Genomic DNA, 20,706 nt, shown 5'->3' with positions numbered 1-20,706 from the left:
GTGAATTTCGAGCCTGTTCACTCTTCTGCCTACATTGAGTTACCTCCAGGCTTTTGTATTTGGGGTGGTGGTGATGCAGGGGCATTTCCCATTCTCCCCAGTGCCTGCCTGCCTGCCTGCCTTGTGTTTGCTGTGGCACTCTGGATCTTGTTTGTTGGCTTTGCATGTGGGGAGCACGTGCAAAGTTAAGGACATTGCTGCATGCTCGCTCACACACCCACACTGTTTTTGTTCATTGTGCGTGCTAGATTTCTGGCGGATCCACCAAGCCCCATTTGTTTTGCAGTGGTGTTGATGATGGAGGCCTTTTATAGGGGAGGGGGAAGCCGAAACCTTTCTCTGCTTGCTTGCACACCCAACTCCTTTCTGTTGGTGGTAGCTGCCAGGATTGGCACTTCATGCAGCAGTGGGGGTTGGTGTGGGCGAAGCTAGGACATTTCCCCACTCTCTCCCCTCAGTTTTGTTTCTATCCACCCCACCACCCCAATTTTCCTGGCCCTCCACTACCCCTTCTTAAGTCTGTATTCCAATGGCAGAGAGGCATCCCTGCTTCAGCTCTATCCTTCCACCATCATGTTTTCAGACACTCCTCAACTGCACATCTGTGTGTGTGTGTGTGTGTGTGTGCGCGCGCACTTATATTTATTTATATTTATTTATTTATTACATTTATTAGTCGCCCATCTGGCTGGTCACCTAGCCACTCTGGGCGATGTACAAAGTATATAATAAAACAGTCTAAAACAATAAAACTCTACAATAAAAACATTTTCTAAAATACCCTAACCCACCCCAAATGCCTGCCTGAATAACCACGTTTTTAATGCATGGCGGAAGCTCATTAAAGTGGGGGCATGGCGGAGTTCCCTAGGGAGGGAGTTCCACAGAGTGGGGGGCACCACAGAGAAGGCCCTCTCCCTCGTCCCCACCAGTCTAGCTGTCCTGGCAGATGGGACAGAGAGAAGGCCATCCGAGGCTGATCTTGTTAAGCGGCCTGTCTGGTGTTGCTGGAGGCGCTCCTTAAGACAGGCTGGGCCGGAACCATATAGGGTTTTAAAGGTCAAACCCAACATCTTGAATTTGGCCCGGAAAACAACTGGTAACCAGTGCAACCAGTTATATGATATATGGAGTGTCTCTCTGTGTGTGACTGTAATTGGTTATAGCCCTTCAAAGCTTATGCCAGTTAGTACTAACATGTTAGTAACCTTGCTTTATTTTTACGGTGCAACATAAACTCACTGTTGTCTTTAAAGCTGAGTGTCCCAGTAGGATTAAAAATGGGCACTCTCTTACTCATGACTTCTACATGTGATCTCCCGCAAATACAAAGTTTCAATAACATGGTTAACCATGTTATTGTATTTGTTTCGTAGTTCATCTTCCTTTGGGAGAACCAATAGGATATTTTCAGTTGGAGAGACATTGCAAATTATTGTCTTATTTTCACTCCCCTGGCATGCACTCATTAGCTGCGGTGAGTTTTAGAATATTTTGAAGCTGTTATCTGTATCATTTTTATTTCAAATACCTTACACTTATATTGGAACTGTGTAACCCCATATGGGGATTTATATTATAGTACGCTGTGTTTTTCAGTGAATTAAATTGTACACTTTACGTTCTGACCTTCTGAAGAAGATGTTTATGGTGGAACAGGATTGAAACTGGATTCCTGTAATGACTGCATTTGTGCTTCAATGTTTGCATGCATTGTTGGTCTGCCTTTGTACCAGTATGTTTTAGTCCTGGTTGGTTTATCTTGTAATGTAATTAGTGGGGTTCACGCTACGTTAGTTTTCATATAGTGTTGGCTGGTTTGCTCCTATTTGTTGTTACTAATTGCATCATTACCTCTTTCATTTTTTGTACGTCATTTGCTTTTTAGCACTGTTTCATTTGGATTGCATTCAAATGGTAGCCTACTTTGGGGTTAACCATAAGCAGCCAGAGACAGAAATCTAGAATTTAATTAAAACCAAACACTGTCATAAGCCTTTGAGAAACGTTACAATGTGGTCCACTCCCTTTTTGCCAGAGGGAAATGACAAAAATCCATCAAACAGGTTTATCACCCCATGGAATCCATCTTCAATGTGGTACCAAGTGACCGGCACCCCATTGTCCTCCAGACGTTTCTTGTAGAGGATGCCGTCATCCCTTAAAACGTCATACTCACAGGTTACAATGCATGCCTTGGGAAGTTGTCCAATAATCGCATCTTCTGCCATAAGCGGAGAGAAAGTTGTCTCTAAAGCTTGCTTCACCACTTCATAGACATCATGCAAGAAGGAAGTGGTTGACTGTGGTTTGTAACCCCTGACCTTAAATTCACTGGGGATGTTCTCTGAACTGATCCATTTTCCAAATCTCATTTTTATGTCTCTGGGAACATGGCACCCCTGCATAACACTTTCCAACACTGACAGGTCCTTATTGAGATATTGCAAGGCAGCACAGATCACATGTTCCCGGTACAAGATCGGGACAGCCCGGTTTTGTTGGTATGAAGGCAAATTGAAATCTATTGCCTGAAGGCCAGGATAGATCAAAACCTGAGCCACTGGTCTTGTGAGACCGGGTCTACTTGATAAAGCTTGGCAAACAGAGGCAGCAAAATTCCCTCCAACGCTGTCCCCGCTGATGATAACGCGAGCAGGATCTACTCCATAGTCTTCTGTGGTCTTCATGAAATGTATGCTGGCAGTCAGGCAATCCTTAAACTGGGATGGGTATTTCTCCTCAGGTGCCAAATGATACCTGGAATATCAGAACACATATTTCTTGAGAGGCATCAAGAACCTAGCCTTCCCCAAGAACCTCTTTGACTATTAAGATGACTTGGATGACTTTTCTCCAGGTTCCTCCATCCACAAAGATTATTGTGAACAGGGCCTTCTCTGAGGTGGCAACCTAATTTTCAAATACTCTCTGAGCCTGATGTCTCTTTGGGGAAAAAGACTGGAAGAAAGCCAGGAGAAGACACTGTTATTTCCCCATGCCTTTCTGATACGTTAGACTTATTAGAGCTAGAATCCATTACTTACCTCATTTTTACTGTGGAGCTGTTTATGGGCTGCTTTTCTGTTCAACAACTTTCCCCCGGATTGTATCGCTATTGTTAGGTTTTCAGCCATGTCAGCCATGTTATGAAAGTATTGTTTGGCTGAAGAGCAGGGCATAAAATATTGTAATAAAATGAGTAAATAATATTTGTCTAATGAAGTCAGTATCTTCATTTTATCAGAGTTTTGTATGACATTTTCTTTTATGTCATAAATAGGGATTGCCAAATCTGTCAATTTTGGTTTCTCTCAGTTTCTCATTTTTTCAATCTTAAATTTGGTTCGTCCTACGCTATGAGATTTTTTAAAATATTTGCATGGAAATCCATAAGCGTTTTTGTGCATGTTTCTCCTAATACATGTATTGTTGTATGTAGGGGTGGACGAAAGTCCCTTACCTTTCGCCGAAGCTTTTTTGCGGTGGGGGGGAGCGCTTCGCTGCTCCCCCCGCGAAGTTCAGGCCGGGGGGGGGAGGCTTCCCGCCTTGCCCGGCCGAAATTCAGGCCGGGGGGGGAGGCTTCCCGCCTCGCCTGGCCGAAATTCAGGCCGGGGAGGAGGCTTCCCGCCTGGCCCGGCCGCGAACTCGAAAGTAAAAAAACAAACAAAACACGTCCCCTGATAGGCTACGTGACGATTCATGTAGCCTATCACGGCTAGATCTGGAAAGTCAGCCGTGATAGGCTACGTCAATCGTCACGTAGCCTATCACGGGTGACTTTAAAAAAAAAAAAAAGCGCGTATGCGAATGGCAGCCCCCATAGGGAGCCGCCATTCGCATTCCTTATTTAGTTGCTGTAGTCTACGTCAATCTTTACGTAGACTACGGCGAAAATAAGGGCAACGCAAATAGCATTGCCCTTATTTTCGCCGTAGTCTATGTAAACATTGACGTAGACTACAGCAACTAAATAAGGAACGCGAATGGCGGCTCCCTATGGGGGCCGCCATTCGCGTACGCGCTTTTTTTTTTTTTTTAAAGTCACCCGTGATAGGTTACGTGACGATTCACGTAGCCTATCACGGCTGACTTTGCAAATCTTGCCGTGATAGGCTACGTGAATCGTCACGTAGCCTATCAGGGGACGTGTTTTTTTTTTTTCTTTCATTGCAATGGCTGGGGCGGCAGCCGGTCGAAAGACCGGCTGCCACTCCCGCCCCGCTTGAACACCGGACGAACCGCCAGCCGGACCTGCCGCCGGGAGGGACATTCAGGGAAGGTAAGTCCCGTCCCGGGGGGGGGCGGGGGGCGGGGGGCGGAGGATTTCTCCCCGAAACTTGTTCGGGGGGCCGAACACGTTGGCGCTCGGCCCCCCGAAGTTTCGGGGAGAAATTCTCCGCCATCCCTAGGGGTGTTAGCCTTAGTAATTAGGGGTGTTAGCCAAGGTAAGGGGTTAGCCTTACCTTAAGTCCACTGGAGGTCTGGGGGGGGTGATCCAGTCCTCCCCCTGGAATACTCCCCGGCCGCAGCTGGACTTCCAGCTGCTGCCGGGCTGTGGCTGCAAATGGTGGCCGCTATGCCGGCCGCCATTTGTGTCCCTGCCAAGCCATGATAGACTAAGTAAGTATCTACGTAGCCTATCATGGCAAAAGACAGGGACACAAATGGCGTAGCCGGAGCCGCCGCCAGGTAGGTCCATTCCTGGGGGGATTTCGGGGGGTGGCGGGGGGTAGTCTGTTCCGCCACGGACTCACTGGAGTCCATGGCGGAATTCTCCAACATCCCTACTAGTAATAAATAATTTTGATAAAATGACAGTCTACCTTCAGCCAAGGAGCTCAGGTTGCTTTCTATGTTTCTTTCCCTATTTGACCCTTTCAGGTAGGTTAGGTTGAGGGACAATGATGGACCCAAAGTCATTCAGGGAGATGTATGGGTAAAGTTGGACTTATATCTACATCTTTCTTCTCTAAGTCCAGCACTCTACCTGCTATCCTGTTTCTTCAATGAGATGTGGAAGCTGAGAATGTGTGGCTTGCTTGATTTCATGGCACAGGCAAGATATGAACTGAGAGCTTCCCAGGGCAGACTCTTACCCACTCCCTGTACTAGCTTTTGAAAAACAGCAGCTGGTCATAGAAGGGCAGAGAGCCAAGAGACAAAATAATCCCTCTTCCACAGGGGTCAATGGCTGGCATGCTCTACTGTAGAATTCATTTTACAAACCTCTCAATTGGCTGGCTGCCCATGGTTCAGGATACGACAACTAGGGATGGTGCGGGTGCTCAATTCCACCCGGGAATCTGGCTGACCCTGCCTCCCTGCCCACACCTATGAGCCCCACTTGCTGAGCCCTGCCCCTGCTTGCCACCTGTCCACACTCTGCAAGTGGCCTGCACTCATTTTTTGCAAATGTGCATATTCGCACATGTGCAAATGTGTGCATTTGCTAAAAAGTGCATTTTTGCACATGCACAAATATGCACATTTCTGTGATTACCATTTTAGTTTTCAAAAACTCAATGAGGCCACTGGGGTGAGTGTGGGCCACTCGCCAAGCATGGGCGGGGGGTGGAATGCAGTCCAGGGACCAGCGAGCGGGGAGAGGGACTATGTGGGTGCCTGAAGAACCCGAATGGGGGTGGGGGCAGGTGTTTGCACATACCTAACCACAAAACAAATGAGGATGGGTCACTACTATGAGCTGATCTGACTGGTGGAAAATACAGAACCATGAATCTAGTTGGAACTGGTCTGCATGGGCTGTGTGACCCATCCAGCTAAACTTCAGCTTAGCAGCGACATCTTGGGTGCTTTGCCATCTGCTCGACAACTTGGGTAGACAGCAAAAAGAAACAAAACATTGAGCTTTTATGGAACTGGAAGAACTTGAGAAATCATCAGGAGTGCAATGTCGTCTTAACAGAAGTCATTTCTTGATATCTGCTCCATGTCTACTTTGGCATAGTGTTCCCTCTTCCTTCATCTAATGCTCTACTTCTGGCAACATGGGAATTTGGAATGTGATGCTGTCATATCCTGCATCATAGGCAGCCAGCAAATGGCAAAGCATCCAAAACAAATTCATGGCAGCTGCTAACCCCTCTGGAAGAGAGATTATTTTCTGTCTTGGTTCTCTGCCCCTCAATCACCAGGTGCTCTTTTGCAAGAGGTAGTATAGTGAGTGGCCAGAGCTGGAAGCCCTGAGTTTGAAACTTCTTGTGCCATGAATTCAGGTAAGCCCTATGTTCTCAGCTTCTGGCTCAGCTTCCAACACATCTTGGGGGCACCAGGTTGGGGAAGGCTGATGTACATAACAAGTATATGTATATTCATAGGTGGTCCCTAAGGTCTTCTTTGTTTCACTCAAGCATCACCAGAAATTAACCTCAGCAGATATGGAGAGGAAGGGGTGGAGCTATGCAAATATAGGCAACCATAGTTCTTATTGTCTCCTACTATGTTCTATAGGACAAGATGAACAAGCTGCTATAGTCAACGGTGTTGGATGAGGAGTAATATCTGATTCACTTGAGATTCTGGGATGACCAGAACTTGGCCACAGTCATGCCTACTCAGAAATACATCCCATTAAATTCAGTGGGGTACTGTTACTGTAGGTAACAGACTATAGATTGAAGGCTTTTTTTTTAATGATAACATTGGAAAATCCCCATTAATTAATAGAGAGTAAAAGAATTAGCCCTCAAAGCCTTCCAGAAAAGCCAGATTCTTTCCATACTGTGGGGGAGTGGGGTTTGGACATGTGGCAGGACCTCTGATGTTGAAGTGAGTACATGATGAGGCACTTAATGTCCCATTAATGTCTGTCATCTCTTTGCTGTAGGTCTGGCAAATTCATCAGCGAAATATGGGTAGGATCTGTTTACTTACCCAACAGACACAATCACTGAATCACTTTCTTTGGCAAGGTAGCGACACACATGATCGTAGGAATCTGAAAAGGTGGACATGTTAGAAGGACCCACATTACCACAATGGTGGACACGTTAGTAGGACCCACATTACCACAAAGGCCTAATGGCCATATTTGTTTCTGAACCAAATCTAGTCAGAAAGGCGAGATTAAAATGTGGCATTCTGACTGAAGATATTTCATGAAGGATGAGGATGGGTCCCAGTCATGAGGTCTATATGTTAGAAGTTTCAGAGGCAGAGGAACCCACAAGCAGGGCATGAGCACAACAGCACCCTCCCACCCATCTTCCCCAGCAACTGTTGTACATAGGCTCATTGGAGAGAGCACATAGCCCTCAGGACTAGTAGCCATTGACAGACTTCTCCTCCATGAATTTCTCCAACCCCTTTTTAAAGCCATCCAAATGGGTGGCCATCACTACATCCTGTGGTAGCAAATTTATTCCACAGTGGACCGGGTTTTACTGAGTCATACAAACACCAGCTGGAAATGTGCATTTCCCCCATAGGCTGAAGAATAATTATGTGCATGGGGGGGGGGAGATTTGTGCATTGGGGGGTGGATTTGCACATTTTCATGAGGGTGAATTTGCACAAATGTGAATTTGGCCAAATTCAGGAAATTAGAAAGGATCTGATTTTGTCAACCAGTGGAGGACAGAACAAAGGCACATTGCAATCTGCAAACGGTGGACGCATGGATTTTACGAAATCTGCACATCCCTACATCTTATATCAGTTGACAGACAGCTCTCTGTTGCCTCACTCCTGCTCTCAGAATGCTGACAGGAACACTTGAAGTGGCAACGTTCTAGCTTCAGAATAAAACTGAGCATGCCCAACAAAACTTCGCCAGCAGTTGCTGCCATAGGCTTTCACGGGGCAGAACAACCTTGATGATTTTTAAACTGTGACTCAGAATTTTAACAATGCAACGGAAGGCACACCTCCTCAATAAGCCTGAATAAAGCACATCAGTAGTTTCCCCCAGAACGTGAAAGAAATATGTATATGGCATGCTGTGCCCTAGCTTTGGTGAAAGGTACAAATGTCTCGATTTTCAGCACTTTTTCACTTGCTGTATCTGTGGCAATTTGTATCGGGTAGGGATGTCAGAGAATTCCGCGATGGATCTCGGTGAGGCTGAATGCCAGTGCATTCGGCCCCCCGAAATCCATCGCGGAATGGCCTGTCACCCCCCCCGCCCTCCGCAGATCCCCCCCGGGACGAGACTTACCTGGGGCGGATGTTTTGGATGGCGGTGGCTCCAGTGGCGGCTTCAGCGGTGGCGGCGGCTAGTCTTCCAACCAGCCGCCGCCGCCATTTGCAGTCTGTATTTTTTTCTCCCCCCCCCCATAGACGTGATAGGCTATGTAAAGACTTACGCAGCCTATCACATCTGGGTAAAAAAAAACAAAAAAACACACGTACGCAAATGGCGGCGGCTAGCTGGCTATGGCCGCTGCCATTTGCATTCCTTATTTTTCGCCGTCTTAGTCTACGTAAATATTTACGTACGAAGACAAGAAAGGGGAATGCAAATAGCGTACTGGGCGCTATTTGCATTCCCCTTTCTTGTCTTCATCTTACTGTACATTAATATTTACGTAGACTAAGACGGCGAAAAATAAGGAACGCAAATGGCGGCAGCCGTAGCCGACGCCATTTGCGTATGCGTTTTTTTTTTTTTTTTTTTTACCCAGAGCCCTCTTCAGCTGGAAATCTGGCTGCAGATGGCCCTGGCCTGGGCCTGGCTGGCTGCTCCGTGGAGCTGCCACGGAGCCCAGCCAGCCGTTGAGGATTCCGCGGGGAGGGACGGAACGCCTCCCCCCCCATGAACAGAATCCGCAAAAAGGTAAGTGACTTTCGTACATCCCTAATATCGGGTCAGTTTTTAAACTGATTGCAGGCCTCATCAGGTAGATGATGGATGCCAAGTTTCAAGTTATTAGCTCTACAGGCATCATTTTTATAAACAGTAGGTTTTGAAACATACAATGGCTGAACCATTGGGGGTGTGTGACTCCCCTTTAATGTCAAACCTACATATGACAGGAGTTGAGATAAATGGAAGAACAGCCAGATGTTTTAGAAGCTTGACTGGAGATGGTTTTAAACGTGGCTCTCATTGAAAAAAAAAATCTGAAAGGGAATTGATGAAGCTGTGACTCAGCGTCTTTCCCAACCGTCAGTGCCTAGATGCTGTTGGACTTCAGCTTCCATTATCCACAGCCACTGTGGACAGTGTCAGGGATGAAGGGAGCTGTAGTTCAACACGCCTGAGTACCCAAGGTTGGGAAAGACTGCTTCGGTGTTAAATCTCAGTTCGTATCTCAACCCATATGGACACTCTATTGAAGAGTTCTGAATGGGGCTGTGAGGGGCTGGGCTGGGGTCATTTGTGCCCCACTCCAGCCCTGACCTTCCCACGTAGTTCAGGAAGGTCTGGAAGGGAATTGTAAATCCACTCGACAGAATGTGGTTACAATCCTCTCTGTGGTCAGGAACACTGGCTGTAGAGGGGTTTCTGATGGTTGTTAAAATCTCGCTTCAGACTTTCCTCCAGCTAGTAGTGCAGGCAGGCAATTTTAGACCCTGGATGTAATGGTCTTACCAGGGAGCAGGGTGGGGTGGGGGCTTTACACGGCCATATGCATTTGTATTCCTCCCATTGTGAAGTGCACAACTAACATTTCTCTTCTCTCCCCACTCCCACCATTCCATGCTTCACACCTGCTTCTTCATTCCTTCTTTGAGCAAAAATCTGAAACAAAAACCTGCACGAACAGTTTCACCTTTTAAACTCGCTTAAATCAAAGCACCATCATGACTAACAGGAATAAAATTGAGTTTCCTTCTGCTGCACTGATGCTAAACACATTTACTCGGAAATAAGCACTTTTTTTCCTTCATGAAAGGATAATATTAATTATTTAAAGAAAAATAAGAAAAGCAGCCACCAGGAACCATGTAAATGCCTTATCAGCCACCCCTTGAATATAATTTGTTTTTTGATAAGAAGAAAGGACGATGTGGCAACAGCGGGAGTTGTAGCAGGCCCCATCATGCCAGCCGTGGCTAGGGATGTGTGAACCCACCCTGTCTGGGTTCTCTGGGCACCCGCCCAGCCCCTGCCCCTGCTTGCCGGTCCCCGGACTGCACTTGAGCCCCTCCAGCGCTCGGCAAGAAGCCCACACTCACCCGTGGGGCCTCATCAAGCTCCACGGCTGCTGATTTTTTGACACATAACATAGCGATTGCAAAAAATGTGCATATCTGTGGTTGCTCGCAAATGCACTTTTTTTGCAAATGCGCGTATTTGCGTATGTGTGAAAATGCACATTTTGGCAAATATGCACATTTCGTGCGTGCGCAAATACGCACATTTTCAACATGCGCATTTCCACGCATACACAAATGTGCACATTTGCAAAATGTGCATTTTCACACATAAGCAAATATGTGCATTTTTGCGATTGTCGTTTTGTTTTTCAAGGAATGGCGACCGTGGAGCTCGATGAGGCCACCAGGGTGAGTGTGGGCTCCTCATCGAGCACTGGCAGGGGGGCAAGCGGGGGCAGGGGCTCAGCAAGTGGGGCTCAGGGATGCGGGCAGGGGGGGTTACATGCGATTCCCGGACAGAATCAGGGGCCCGCGTTATCCCTAGCCATGATTCTGGCATGGTGGAAAAGTGCTAGTCGGACTTTTGTCCCTTATATTCTCAGTTCAGATCAGGTCAAGGTTTCTGATTCCCTTTGCCAAGTAGGTATATTTTATCTGCTAAAGAACAAACTCAACAATGATGCTGACCTGTGGGCCAAATTGTATGGGACACTGTTTCCTGTATAAATTTTCTGAAAGGTTGTTGCTGGTTTTTTAACAAAATAAGCTGCATTTTGAGCTGGAAAACCCACATGGAAGAAGGGCACTTTTTCCCTGTTGGGCTGATTCCCCCCTCTCATTGAGGGAAACAATGCATGCACCCCCTACTTACCCCTTGCTCCCCTGTTTGCCTCATCCTGACCATTACGCACACCTGCACAAGAACATCAGATGTTCTTTATTTATTAAATTTAGGGCACATGCTGTCTGGGGAATGCTGGGAGTTGTAGGACTATTTTTCTGCCTACACATGCATACGATTGCACCATTATTACTCACTTTTATCCCAAAGTGGGGTCACACATTTTCCCAGAAGGGGCTTCCCTAAAAACACACATGACACGGGTGTGGAAAACTCCATCTTTGCATCAGCCCATTGAGTGCTTCTTCTGTGTAGGTCCCATGATTTCCCCCCACTGACAGTTTTACAGAGGTCAAGTCTGTCAATGGATGTTAGTCATGACAGCCAAATGGAATCTCCACATTCAATGGTGGTCTAATGTTTTTCATTATCTATAACGATAAGTGATAATAGAAATGAAGGCGAAGGATTATAACTATAATTAGAACTAAGAGGGGACATTTTTTAGGGATTAAAGAAAGGCCTAATGTGGCTGAAACCTAAAATTGTAGTGATGCAATTGGGGTAAAAGTTGTAAAGCAAGGGTGCAGGACACGTAGGCCTCTAGATGCTGTTGGACTGCAATTCTCATCATGCATGAATTTTAGCCATACTAGCTGAGACTGATCGGAGAAGGAGTACAACCACATTTGGTTCCCCAGCTCCGCTGACTTTTCAGGATGCCTTACTAATACTCCCAAACATCCAGCCTCCTCCGTGGAAGTAGATGACCCCTCTCCTTCTTTGCTCTGAGGTTGACCCTCTTGGCTGGTAAACCCTGACGGGGATGTCCTCAAATGTTAGGTCCTTAATGTTGAGTTTGGGGTCCTCCCCCAGTTTCTTCCCTTCTTGGGTGTATCGGATGAAATGAATCTCAGAGCAGAGGGATAGGTTCTCCAGAATCTTGCCCTGTTGGGATGAAAAGAAAGAAAAACAAAATATTGGGAGAAGGTTCTAGGAAACTGCAGGAATATTTTGCTTCATGTGATGGATATTTCCATCACAACTTCCCCATCCCCCAACCATGTCCCCTTTGAGGATGGTCCACACCTATATTTGCCTCTCAACTATAGTAGGAGTTGGGGAGCTCGGCAAGTGGGGCTCAGGGGTGCAGGCAAGGGGGGTTATGCCAGATCCCCAGACAGAATCAGGCACTAGCATTATTCCTAGCCATGGTTCCGGAAAAGTGCTAGTTAGACTTCTGTCCCTTATATTCTCAGTTCAGGTCAAGGTTTTGTTGGTTTCACATTGGAATATCCTTCGGACTGTGCCCTTCACCACACACCTCGTGAGCACAGAGAAGCCCTGCCCACTTCCCTGCATAGATTGCTGGACTAGCGCTGTATTAGCAGTGATGAAGTGGAGCCAGGACTCACAGGGACGCAGCGTCAGCACTGAGCAGGGACACTGATGTCATCTCTGCCACCCCACTCAGGCTTCCCTGTTCCCTCTGTGCTTCTCTGCAATCTTCATGGTAGCTGGGGGCGGAGGTGAGCTATCCATGTTATATTGTCATGAGCTATCCATGTTATATAACACAAAGTATTTGGGGATGGATTGGTCTTGAATAAGTAATTATTTATTTATTGTATACCACCCCACATCTAGACAGATTGCAGAGCGGTGAACAATAAAGGATGCAAAGATAAGATAAAAGAATCAAACTCATTATTATTATTATTAGTAGTAGTAGTATTATTTCTTGTATTTTCTTAAAAAAATCAGAATTCCAATAAAAAAATCATGGCTGGTCAGTCAAGGAAGGCTTCAGTCACCCGGCCACTCTGGGCAATGTACAATAATACAACAGTTTAAAACAAAATGGCCTAGTTAGTTAGTTAGTTAGTTAGTTTATTGAATTTCTTAATCGCCCATCTGGTCAGTCACCCAGCCACTCTGGGCAATGTGCAATAATACAACAGTTTAAAACAAAATGGCCTGGTTGGCTAGTTAGTTAGTTAGTTAGTTAGTTAGTTAGTTTATTTATTGAATTTCTTAATTACCCATCTGGCCGGTCAGCTGGCCACTCTGGGCGATGTACAACAGTTTAAAAGAAAATGGCCTGGTTAGTTAGTTTATTTATTTATTGAATTTCTTAACCGCCCATCTGGCCGGTCACCCGGCCACTCTGGGCGATGTACAATAATACAACAGTCTAAAACAATAGAATTCCACATTAAAACTTCATATTTCTAAAAATGCCCGCCCCCCCCTCCCCAATGCCTGCCTGAACAACCACATTTTTAATGCGTGATGGAAGTTCACCGCCTACCACATGGGCCAGTATACTAGTTCTAATAAGCCTAAGTAGAAAAGATAGACAAAGACGGAGATTGGGGAAATTACTAGTGTTTGCCGAATAAGGAGGGGAAGGGGGTGTTCTGTAAATGGCGGAGAGAGAATTGCCCAGTGACGCTTGGATGCTGGTAGTAAGGGTGGTACACAGGGGAAGAAATATGTAATTTCAGGAGGGAAGAAAATAAACGGGGCAGGAGGAGAGGTGATAATTATCCGACTTCAAAGGAAGCGAGCCCACTGCTGGGCTGCAAAAAGTTAAGAAGAAAGCTGTGCACACAGACTGCCCTCAGGTTTCTCAGATTTACACCCAAATTGAAGCCGAGCTGCTCTGGCCATGATGACAATTGGCAGCAACGTGTTGTCCAAAGATATCCAACAGAAAGGCCTTTGGACAGGTGTTGATGGGTAGATTGAGCAGAGACTAAGCCATCTGAGGCACTGTAGGGTCACCAACAGTTGGATAAAAAAACAAATTTCGATGGGGTCCGGGAGCCTTGCTGCGGGGATACTCTTTAGAGTTTGCAATGAAATCCAGCCACTGTGCATGCAGCTTGATGCTTCCTGATAAGCACTTTCCAGGGCTGTATACTCCCTCCAGGATCAGTTCCAGCTTTGAACTCAGAGCCAGCAACTCACATATAGGTCAGAGTTCCCTGCAAGGCACCAAAACGCTTGGATGGAGCCGACAGGCTATTTATTTATTTATTTATTTATTTATTAAATTTATTAATCGCCCATCTGGCTGGTCACCCAGCCACTCTGGGCGATGTACAGCATATAATAAAACAGTTTAAAACAATAAAAGTCTACCATAAAAACATTTTCTAAAATACCCTAACCCACCCCAAATGCCTGCCTGAACAACCACGTTTTTAATGCATGGCGGAAGCTCATTACAGAGGGGGCATGGCGGAGTTCCCTAGGGAGGCACCATTATGTGTGGAAGCCAGCTCTGAAGAACAACTACAAATCATATGTTCATCTATTTCATTTTCTTCCTTTTATTCTGTGGAGGTGGTAGTTGCCACGTTGATGTGGGCCAGTCAATCTTTTAAGGGCTAAATTTGTTTGCAGCAGGGCTGTGTATTTTTTAAAGCTAAATATGCTGTCGTTACCTCGTGCATTATTGAGCAGAAGGGTGGACTAAATGACCTTCAAGGTTCCTTTGTCCCTGACCCATGCGTTATTCAAGTATGTGAACATCCAGAAAATCTAAATTACATGATACAGAGTAGATCTTGGGAAGCATTTGTTGCTACTCACAATGGCATGTTATGGACAGAAGTTGCATCAATTAGTATTGATTTCTGCTTGCTGAAGTTGGCTTACATTGTTGTTGTTGTTGTTGTTGTTCCAACACCTAGCTCAGGGCTGGATATTACACCTCTGGTTATTTAATAGGATCTTTGTGACTTGCTGTGTGAACTAAGGCTGTATTCTTCCCCTGTTCTTTAATACATGAAATCAGAGTGGATTAGAATGATGCTTTTGGCCTGCCTTTTACTGGAAAAGTATCCAACCTGTTTTATGGGAATTATATGGTGATTCAAACTCACATGGACATTGGGTTACAAAGGCTGTGAGATGTCTGGACAATTTTTGTGTGTGAAAACTCCTTGAGTGCTAACTTTAGAGGAAGGGGTTGTTGCCCTTGGTTGTAAATCTGTTTTTCTGCCATGGCAACTTGCCTTATAGATAGAATATAGGCCCAGTCATTCGGCTGTTTTGAGCATGGTTAGGCAGATATATTGTTAGATTTCTGGCCCACTTGCAGTAGACAAGCAAGGATTTCTGACTCCCAACTGTTTAACAACAGCTGCAACAAGATAACTCTCCCCTGTCCTAAGTTATACTGGCAAAATAAAACTCGGGTCACGAGGATTAGATTTTTGTGTTGAAGGACTGTGAGCTCCATTGAGTTCTGGTTTGGTTCTGGTACTCAAATACAAATTACTGGGCTCAGATTTCTTTAATCTGAAGTGTATGTGTTTTGTACTGTAGATTTTGATCTTGGTGAAAGCGTCTAGAAGTAGCTAAGTTGAACGTAGACCAACCAGTTTTCTGGTATATTATGATATGTGTGTGTATGCGTGTGTTTCAAATATTAATCCATTTTTAGTATCAAATTTATTTTCCCAACTATTTTATGGACCTGAGATATGATTTATTTTAAACATTTATCTACCATCCTTCATTATCGAAGAATCACAGGGTGGTTTACAAAATGCATTAAATCAACAACTGCAATAAAATATGAAGACAACAACAAAGAAAACATACAAGCCAGGTATTAAGATATTCAAATGCCTGGATATAAAGACACATTTTCAACAAGGGCCTAAACACTGTCACAAGAGTGCCTGTCACACTGCAGTGGGGAGAGAATTTCACTGACAGAGAACAGAAAAGGCCTTCCCCCAGTTTCCTGCAGATGAACCTGTGCTGTGATGGGACAACCGAGAGGCTCTGATCTGTAGAACTCAGTGAACAGGCAGGCCGATATAGGAAAATATGGAGATATGGAGATCTTATTGTACCTTGGGCTGGAAATGTTTCAGAATTGGCTTTTAAGACTAGGGATGTATGGACTGCGTAAAATTAATTCTGTCTGTGTTTCCTGGATTGTCAGGCGCTTTCGTTCTGTTGCCCACTCGTCACTGGAATCTTTTTTGGTTTGTTTGTTTCCAAATTTGTGCAAAATCACAGTAGCAAAAATGTGTGAAAAAAAATGTGTGAAATGCACATTTGGGCTGGGTTTTTTTTTTAATTTTGCATATTTTTCTACAATGAAATTTGGGAAAGTTAGGAAACCTGTGTGTAAGTCCATGAAAACCACCTGAAAGGGGAAGAGCCAGTCCTCTGAGGAATTCATGGGTCAGAGTCATGAAAATCCAAACTCATTTGCTTCCATTGCAGATTTCTCTGACATCCCTATTTAAGACCAATCTTGGGAACCCTGAAAGGCACCCCAATTTTTATATTACAGGCTAAAACAGGCACTTTATTTCACTTGTCATAATCAAGGTATATCAGTCCTTAATTATGTGATTAAAACCCATTTTTCCAAGTTAACAATGTTGCTAGAACAATATAAACTGAACATTTGTGTGATGATCCAAACATATGAGTTTCCCATAAAATAGCTTTGAGGAATTAGACCGGACAAGGTAAGTTATGAAGAGGAGGAAATTTACAATAATTTCATGCAACGTGGTTTGCATCTCATTCCGAGATGCAATGGTATGCATGGTATGTATGGCACGATAACATGTAAATATGTGGATGAAAACCCCTTCTATGTGAGAATAGCTTTTAATTTGCTTTGAATGCAGAAGATGCTATTAGCAGTCTTAGATCAGTGTTATAATCATATCCTTAAAAAAAAATCCTCTTGTATTTATAGTAATACTATAGCTGAACATTTGGTCAGGGTTTTAGCTCAGTGATACAGCACATATTTTTCATACAAAAGCTTAGTTTTGTCGACACTGAGTGACAGCAGCTCTCCAGGCTGGTCTTACCCCAGCCTGGTGACTTGAACCTGCAACTTTTGGCATGCAACATAATTTACCAAATAGGCTCCTAATGGACATATGAAGTTGCCTTATTCCGAGTCAGATCCTTGGTCCATCTAGCTCAGTACGATCAACACTGACTGGCAGCAGCTGACTGAGCTTCAGAGAAGGGTCTTTCCAAAGTCCGGCTGGAAAGGCCAGGGATTAAACCTCAGGCCTTCAGTTTGCAAAGCATGTGTTCAACCACTGAGCTTTGGCTCTTCCAGTTCTGGACCTCCTGAGGGATTGGAGTGGTAAAGGGAGACTTGCCCAAACTAATCTGTTCTGGAGCGGGGCTTAAACTGCCCCTCAGTTATCAGGTTCATAATCTGGGGTGCTCTTGGATATAACATTGGATACCCCCATCCCAGGTGGCCTCAGTGGCTCAGAGCACCTTTTATCGGTTTAGAGTTATGTGCCGACTACAACCTTATCTGGGCAGAAATAGCTTTGCAACAGCTATTCACACTCTGTAACCTCCTGTCTGGAGTAGTGCAACATGTGATAAGTGGGGCTGCCTTTGAAAAAGATCTGGAAAGTTCAGGTGGTCCAAAATACAGCAGCATGATGGTTAAAAGGAACTGGCCAATTTATCACATTATATTAGTACTTTTTGTTCTACACCCAACAAATGGATCTCTTATCCACAACTACATCCAGGACACCTTCTGTACACGTTGTACAGAGATACAACAGGTGTGTTCCAATGGCTCTTCTTCTTCCCACTTGACTCACCAGCTAAAATGATGGCTGTATAAATATACAACCTTGAAATCCCAACATAGGCAAGCTTCCATCACACCATAATCAGATGGCAGGTGGAAGAATGAAAAAGCTTATTAAACTTACCAGGCAAGAAGAAAGGATCATGAGCCAATGAAGAATACGAAGCTTCATTGGCTGGTCAATTCCAGGAGGAATATCTGAAGTGGAGAGGTCATAATAAATGGCCCAAGTTAACAACAGGACCAAAGGAAGGATCAGTATTTCAAAAATGATCACCAAAAAGGTATAGCTTAGCTCCATTTTCTCTTCAAAGCGATGTGGTCTAGTTAGCTGCAGATTCCAGATGCTTGTTTTCTCCAGTGCCTGTTGTTTTCTAGTGATGCAAACAAGCTACTACTGGAAATTGCATCGTTGCAACAAAACCACAGGAAAAGCTTTTTGAAAAGAGGATGTTGACCAAGCAAAACTTTTCAGAAGAGTGTGCAGGTGAAGTCAATAAGATGCCTCTTAAGAGTTCAGGAAGTGAGGAAGATTAGCAAAATGTGACCATTTGATCTTTGGACATGTGCCTCCTTGGATTCCATGTGTCGTTGTTTGTTTACTTCTGAGAAGGTGCAAAGGTAGATGTCTCATTGCCGGTGTGAGTAGATCAGGAAAACCTGGCTTAACAGAGGTTATCTCAGATTACTCCCTGCAGAGGCATGTCAAAGCAACCAATAATTGCAAAGGACGCAGATGGGTGGGGCAAATTACTGAAACCATGCATATAACCATTTCATGATTTCTGTAACTAAAAAACTGAATTCACGTGGCTGAAATAAGTTGTATGGAATTGGTATCTCAGCAAGATTCATCTAGCTCTCTCAGTAGTTTGTTTGTTTGTTTTTTCTGTATGTAGCAGAACACATACTCGTTTTTTTTTTTCAATATTGAGGGCCAGATCCAATGTTATGCTGTACTTTCACCTAACCAGAATGAATGAATGAATGAAGCTTCTACAGAGCTGGTGGCAAGGGTAGGGTGAGGGGAATGAATGAAATTAGTCATGATGTGTCATCAGTGTGCAATTTCCAGATGTCAGCCAATAGGGATGCCTTAGTCATAGCACGTGCAACTTGGGAATCTCGAGGCACAGGCTTGTGGATGTTTTTCTTATGTCCCTTTGTTTATCTTGCTTCCTCGTGGATGCTAGCCTCATCCCTCCCGACCTGTATCAATCATAGGAGGAGGAGGAGGGGGAGGAGAAGGAGAATAAGTGTGCCTTAACAATGCCCATTTCAGTGGGGTTCGAGAACACACTCTCCCTTTCATCTCCAAACAAGCACAAGCAAATGGCACCAGCGGGTTTTCACGTGATAGGCTATCGCGTGAAAACCCACAGACGCAAATGGCATAGCAGACACCATTTGTGGCCATAAAGCCCTTAGTTTAAGCTAAATACAGCCATTTACAGCTGCATTTAGCTTAATCTAAGACCTTTATGGCCACAAATGGCGTACTGGACGCCATTTGCATCCAGAGTGGAATCAGCATCAGCCAGTGATACGGCAATGGCGGCCATATCGCTGGCACTCTGGAGCCGATGGTGGGCAGGATCCAGCCAGCGAGGACTTCGAATTCTCCGCCATCCCTAGTTATCAGGAATGGCTGTGTTGTAATGACCACTTTTAATAATGTGATTGTCACCATCAGTGTTTTCTGCACTGAATTTCCTTCCCACCTCATCATCTCTAATTCCCCCTCTCACCACCATGGAATGTACTGTATAAAAACGATCAAAATATCCACAGTACTCCATGCATTTGATAAAATGGGCTATAATCCATGAAAGCTCATGACAAAATAAATTTGTTAGTCTTTAAGGTGCCACAGGACTCCTTCTTGTTTTGGATACAAGCAGGGGCGGTGCTTTAGCAGGCACCCACTGATACCAGGTGGGGGTGAATTTGCCCCTCCCCATCCCCTTATGACCTGGACCCCTTGAACAACTCCTTCAGGATCTCTTGCCTCCTTAAGGGCACAATCCTATGGGGATAGGCAGCTGCCTCCGAAGTCGGAGGCAACTGGCTATCCAATGCAGGGCAGGAGAAGCACGGAGGGGATCATTCCCTCCACACTTCTCCTGCCCTGCATTTGCGGCTAGACAGCCGATCTCAGCTCTCTAGCCACAGGAAGGAGGAGCGGGAGAGGAAGCTGCCAGATGACACATAGGAAGTGACACCGGCATTTCTGCCTTCCCTGCTCTGGAACGCCCCCCGGAATGCCCTGTTTTGGCCACTCCGTGCTCTTCTTCAAAGCACAGAGCACGGAGTTGTTCAGTGCTGCCTGCGAGGCAGCACAGAAGGGGGGGAAGGAACCGACCTCGGAGTGCTGGCTCCAAGGTCGGTTCCCAGAAAACCACATATCCTATGGCCATCTAGCCACTGACTAGTGGCCATAGGATTGCTCCCTAGGAGTCCCACCATCCTTCTTTTAAACTTCCCCTTCCCAGTAACATGGGGTTTGGGTTGTAGGCGTGGGGTGATTGACATTCTGAACACAGTGTTTAACCACAACAGTTTACTGGTAAATGAAAGCAAGCAAATCACAAGTAAAGGTGTTTACACAATAGAACTGAGTGATACAAAAGTAGGGATGTCAGAGAATTTCTCCACGAATCTCGGGGAGGCCGAATGCCAGCGCATTCGGCCCCCCCGAAATTGGTGAAGAAACGGTCTGCAACCGCCCCGCCCCAGGATGGGACTTACCTTGTGCGAATGTCCCTGGCGGCGGCGGCTCCAGCGGCGGTTTGGCGGCGGTTCAGCGGCGGCAGCTGCGGCGGCCGGTCTTCTGACCGGCTGCCGCCGCCACCATTTCCAAGTAAAACAACAACAACAACAAACAAACGTGATAGGCTATGTAAATCTGTACGTAAATCTGTACGTAAATCTGTCTCATGGCTAGATTTTAAAAAAACACCATGATAGGCTACGTAAATGTTTACGTAGCCTATCACGGCTGACTTTGAAAAGAAAAAAAAAAAGCGCGTACGCAAATGGCGGCACTCCTTATTTTGGCACGTGTAGTCTACATAAACATTTACATAGACTACGGAGAAATATGAACTGGTCCAGACGATAAATGACCCAATAATGGTGGGTGTGATTACATTCCACCTCCTAATGAATGGGCAAAGCGAGATGA

At 45.3% G+C, this 20,706-nt stretch overlaps 1 protein-coding gene across 1 annotated transcript; it reads right to left on the bottom strand.

Annotated features, from left to right (window-relative positions):
* Positions 1-1,954: 1,954 nt before the first annotated feature.
* On the bottom strand, positions 1,955-18,165 carry LOC146335414 (arylacetamide deacetylase-like 4). The gene is made up of 4 exons (XM_084822392.1): positions 17,647-18,165; positions 11,635-11,854; positions 6,898-6,961; positions 1,955-2,760 (listed from the first exon to the last, which is right to left on the bottom strand). Exons 1-4 carry the CDS (start codon positions 17,821-17,823, stop codon positions 1,989-1,991), a joined length of 1,233 nt encoding a protein of 410 aa, XP_084678518.1. The 5' UTR covers positions 17,824-18,165; the 3' UTR covers positions 1,955-1,988.
* Positions 18,166-20,706: the final 2,541 nt, after the last annotated feature.

This window comes from Heloderma suspectum, chromosome 15, assembly GCF_057233095.1.
Source record: "Heloderma suspectum isolate Gila_16-S chromosome 15, 16-S_ref, whole genome shotgun sequence".
In the NCBI taxonomy this organism is placed as follows: domain Eukaryota; kingdom Metazoa; phylum Chordata; class Lepidosauria; order Squamata; family Helodermatidae; genus Heloderma; species Heloderma suspectum.
This window is presented reverse-complemented; position numbering and strand designations above follow the sequence as displayed.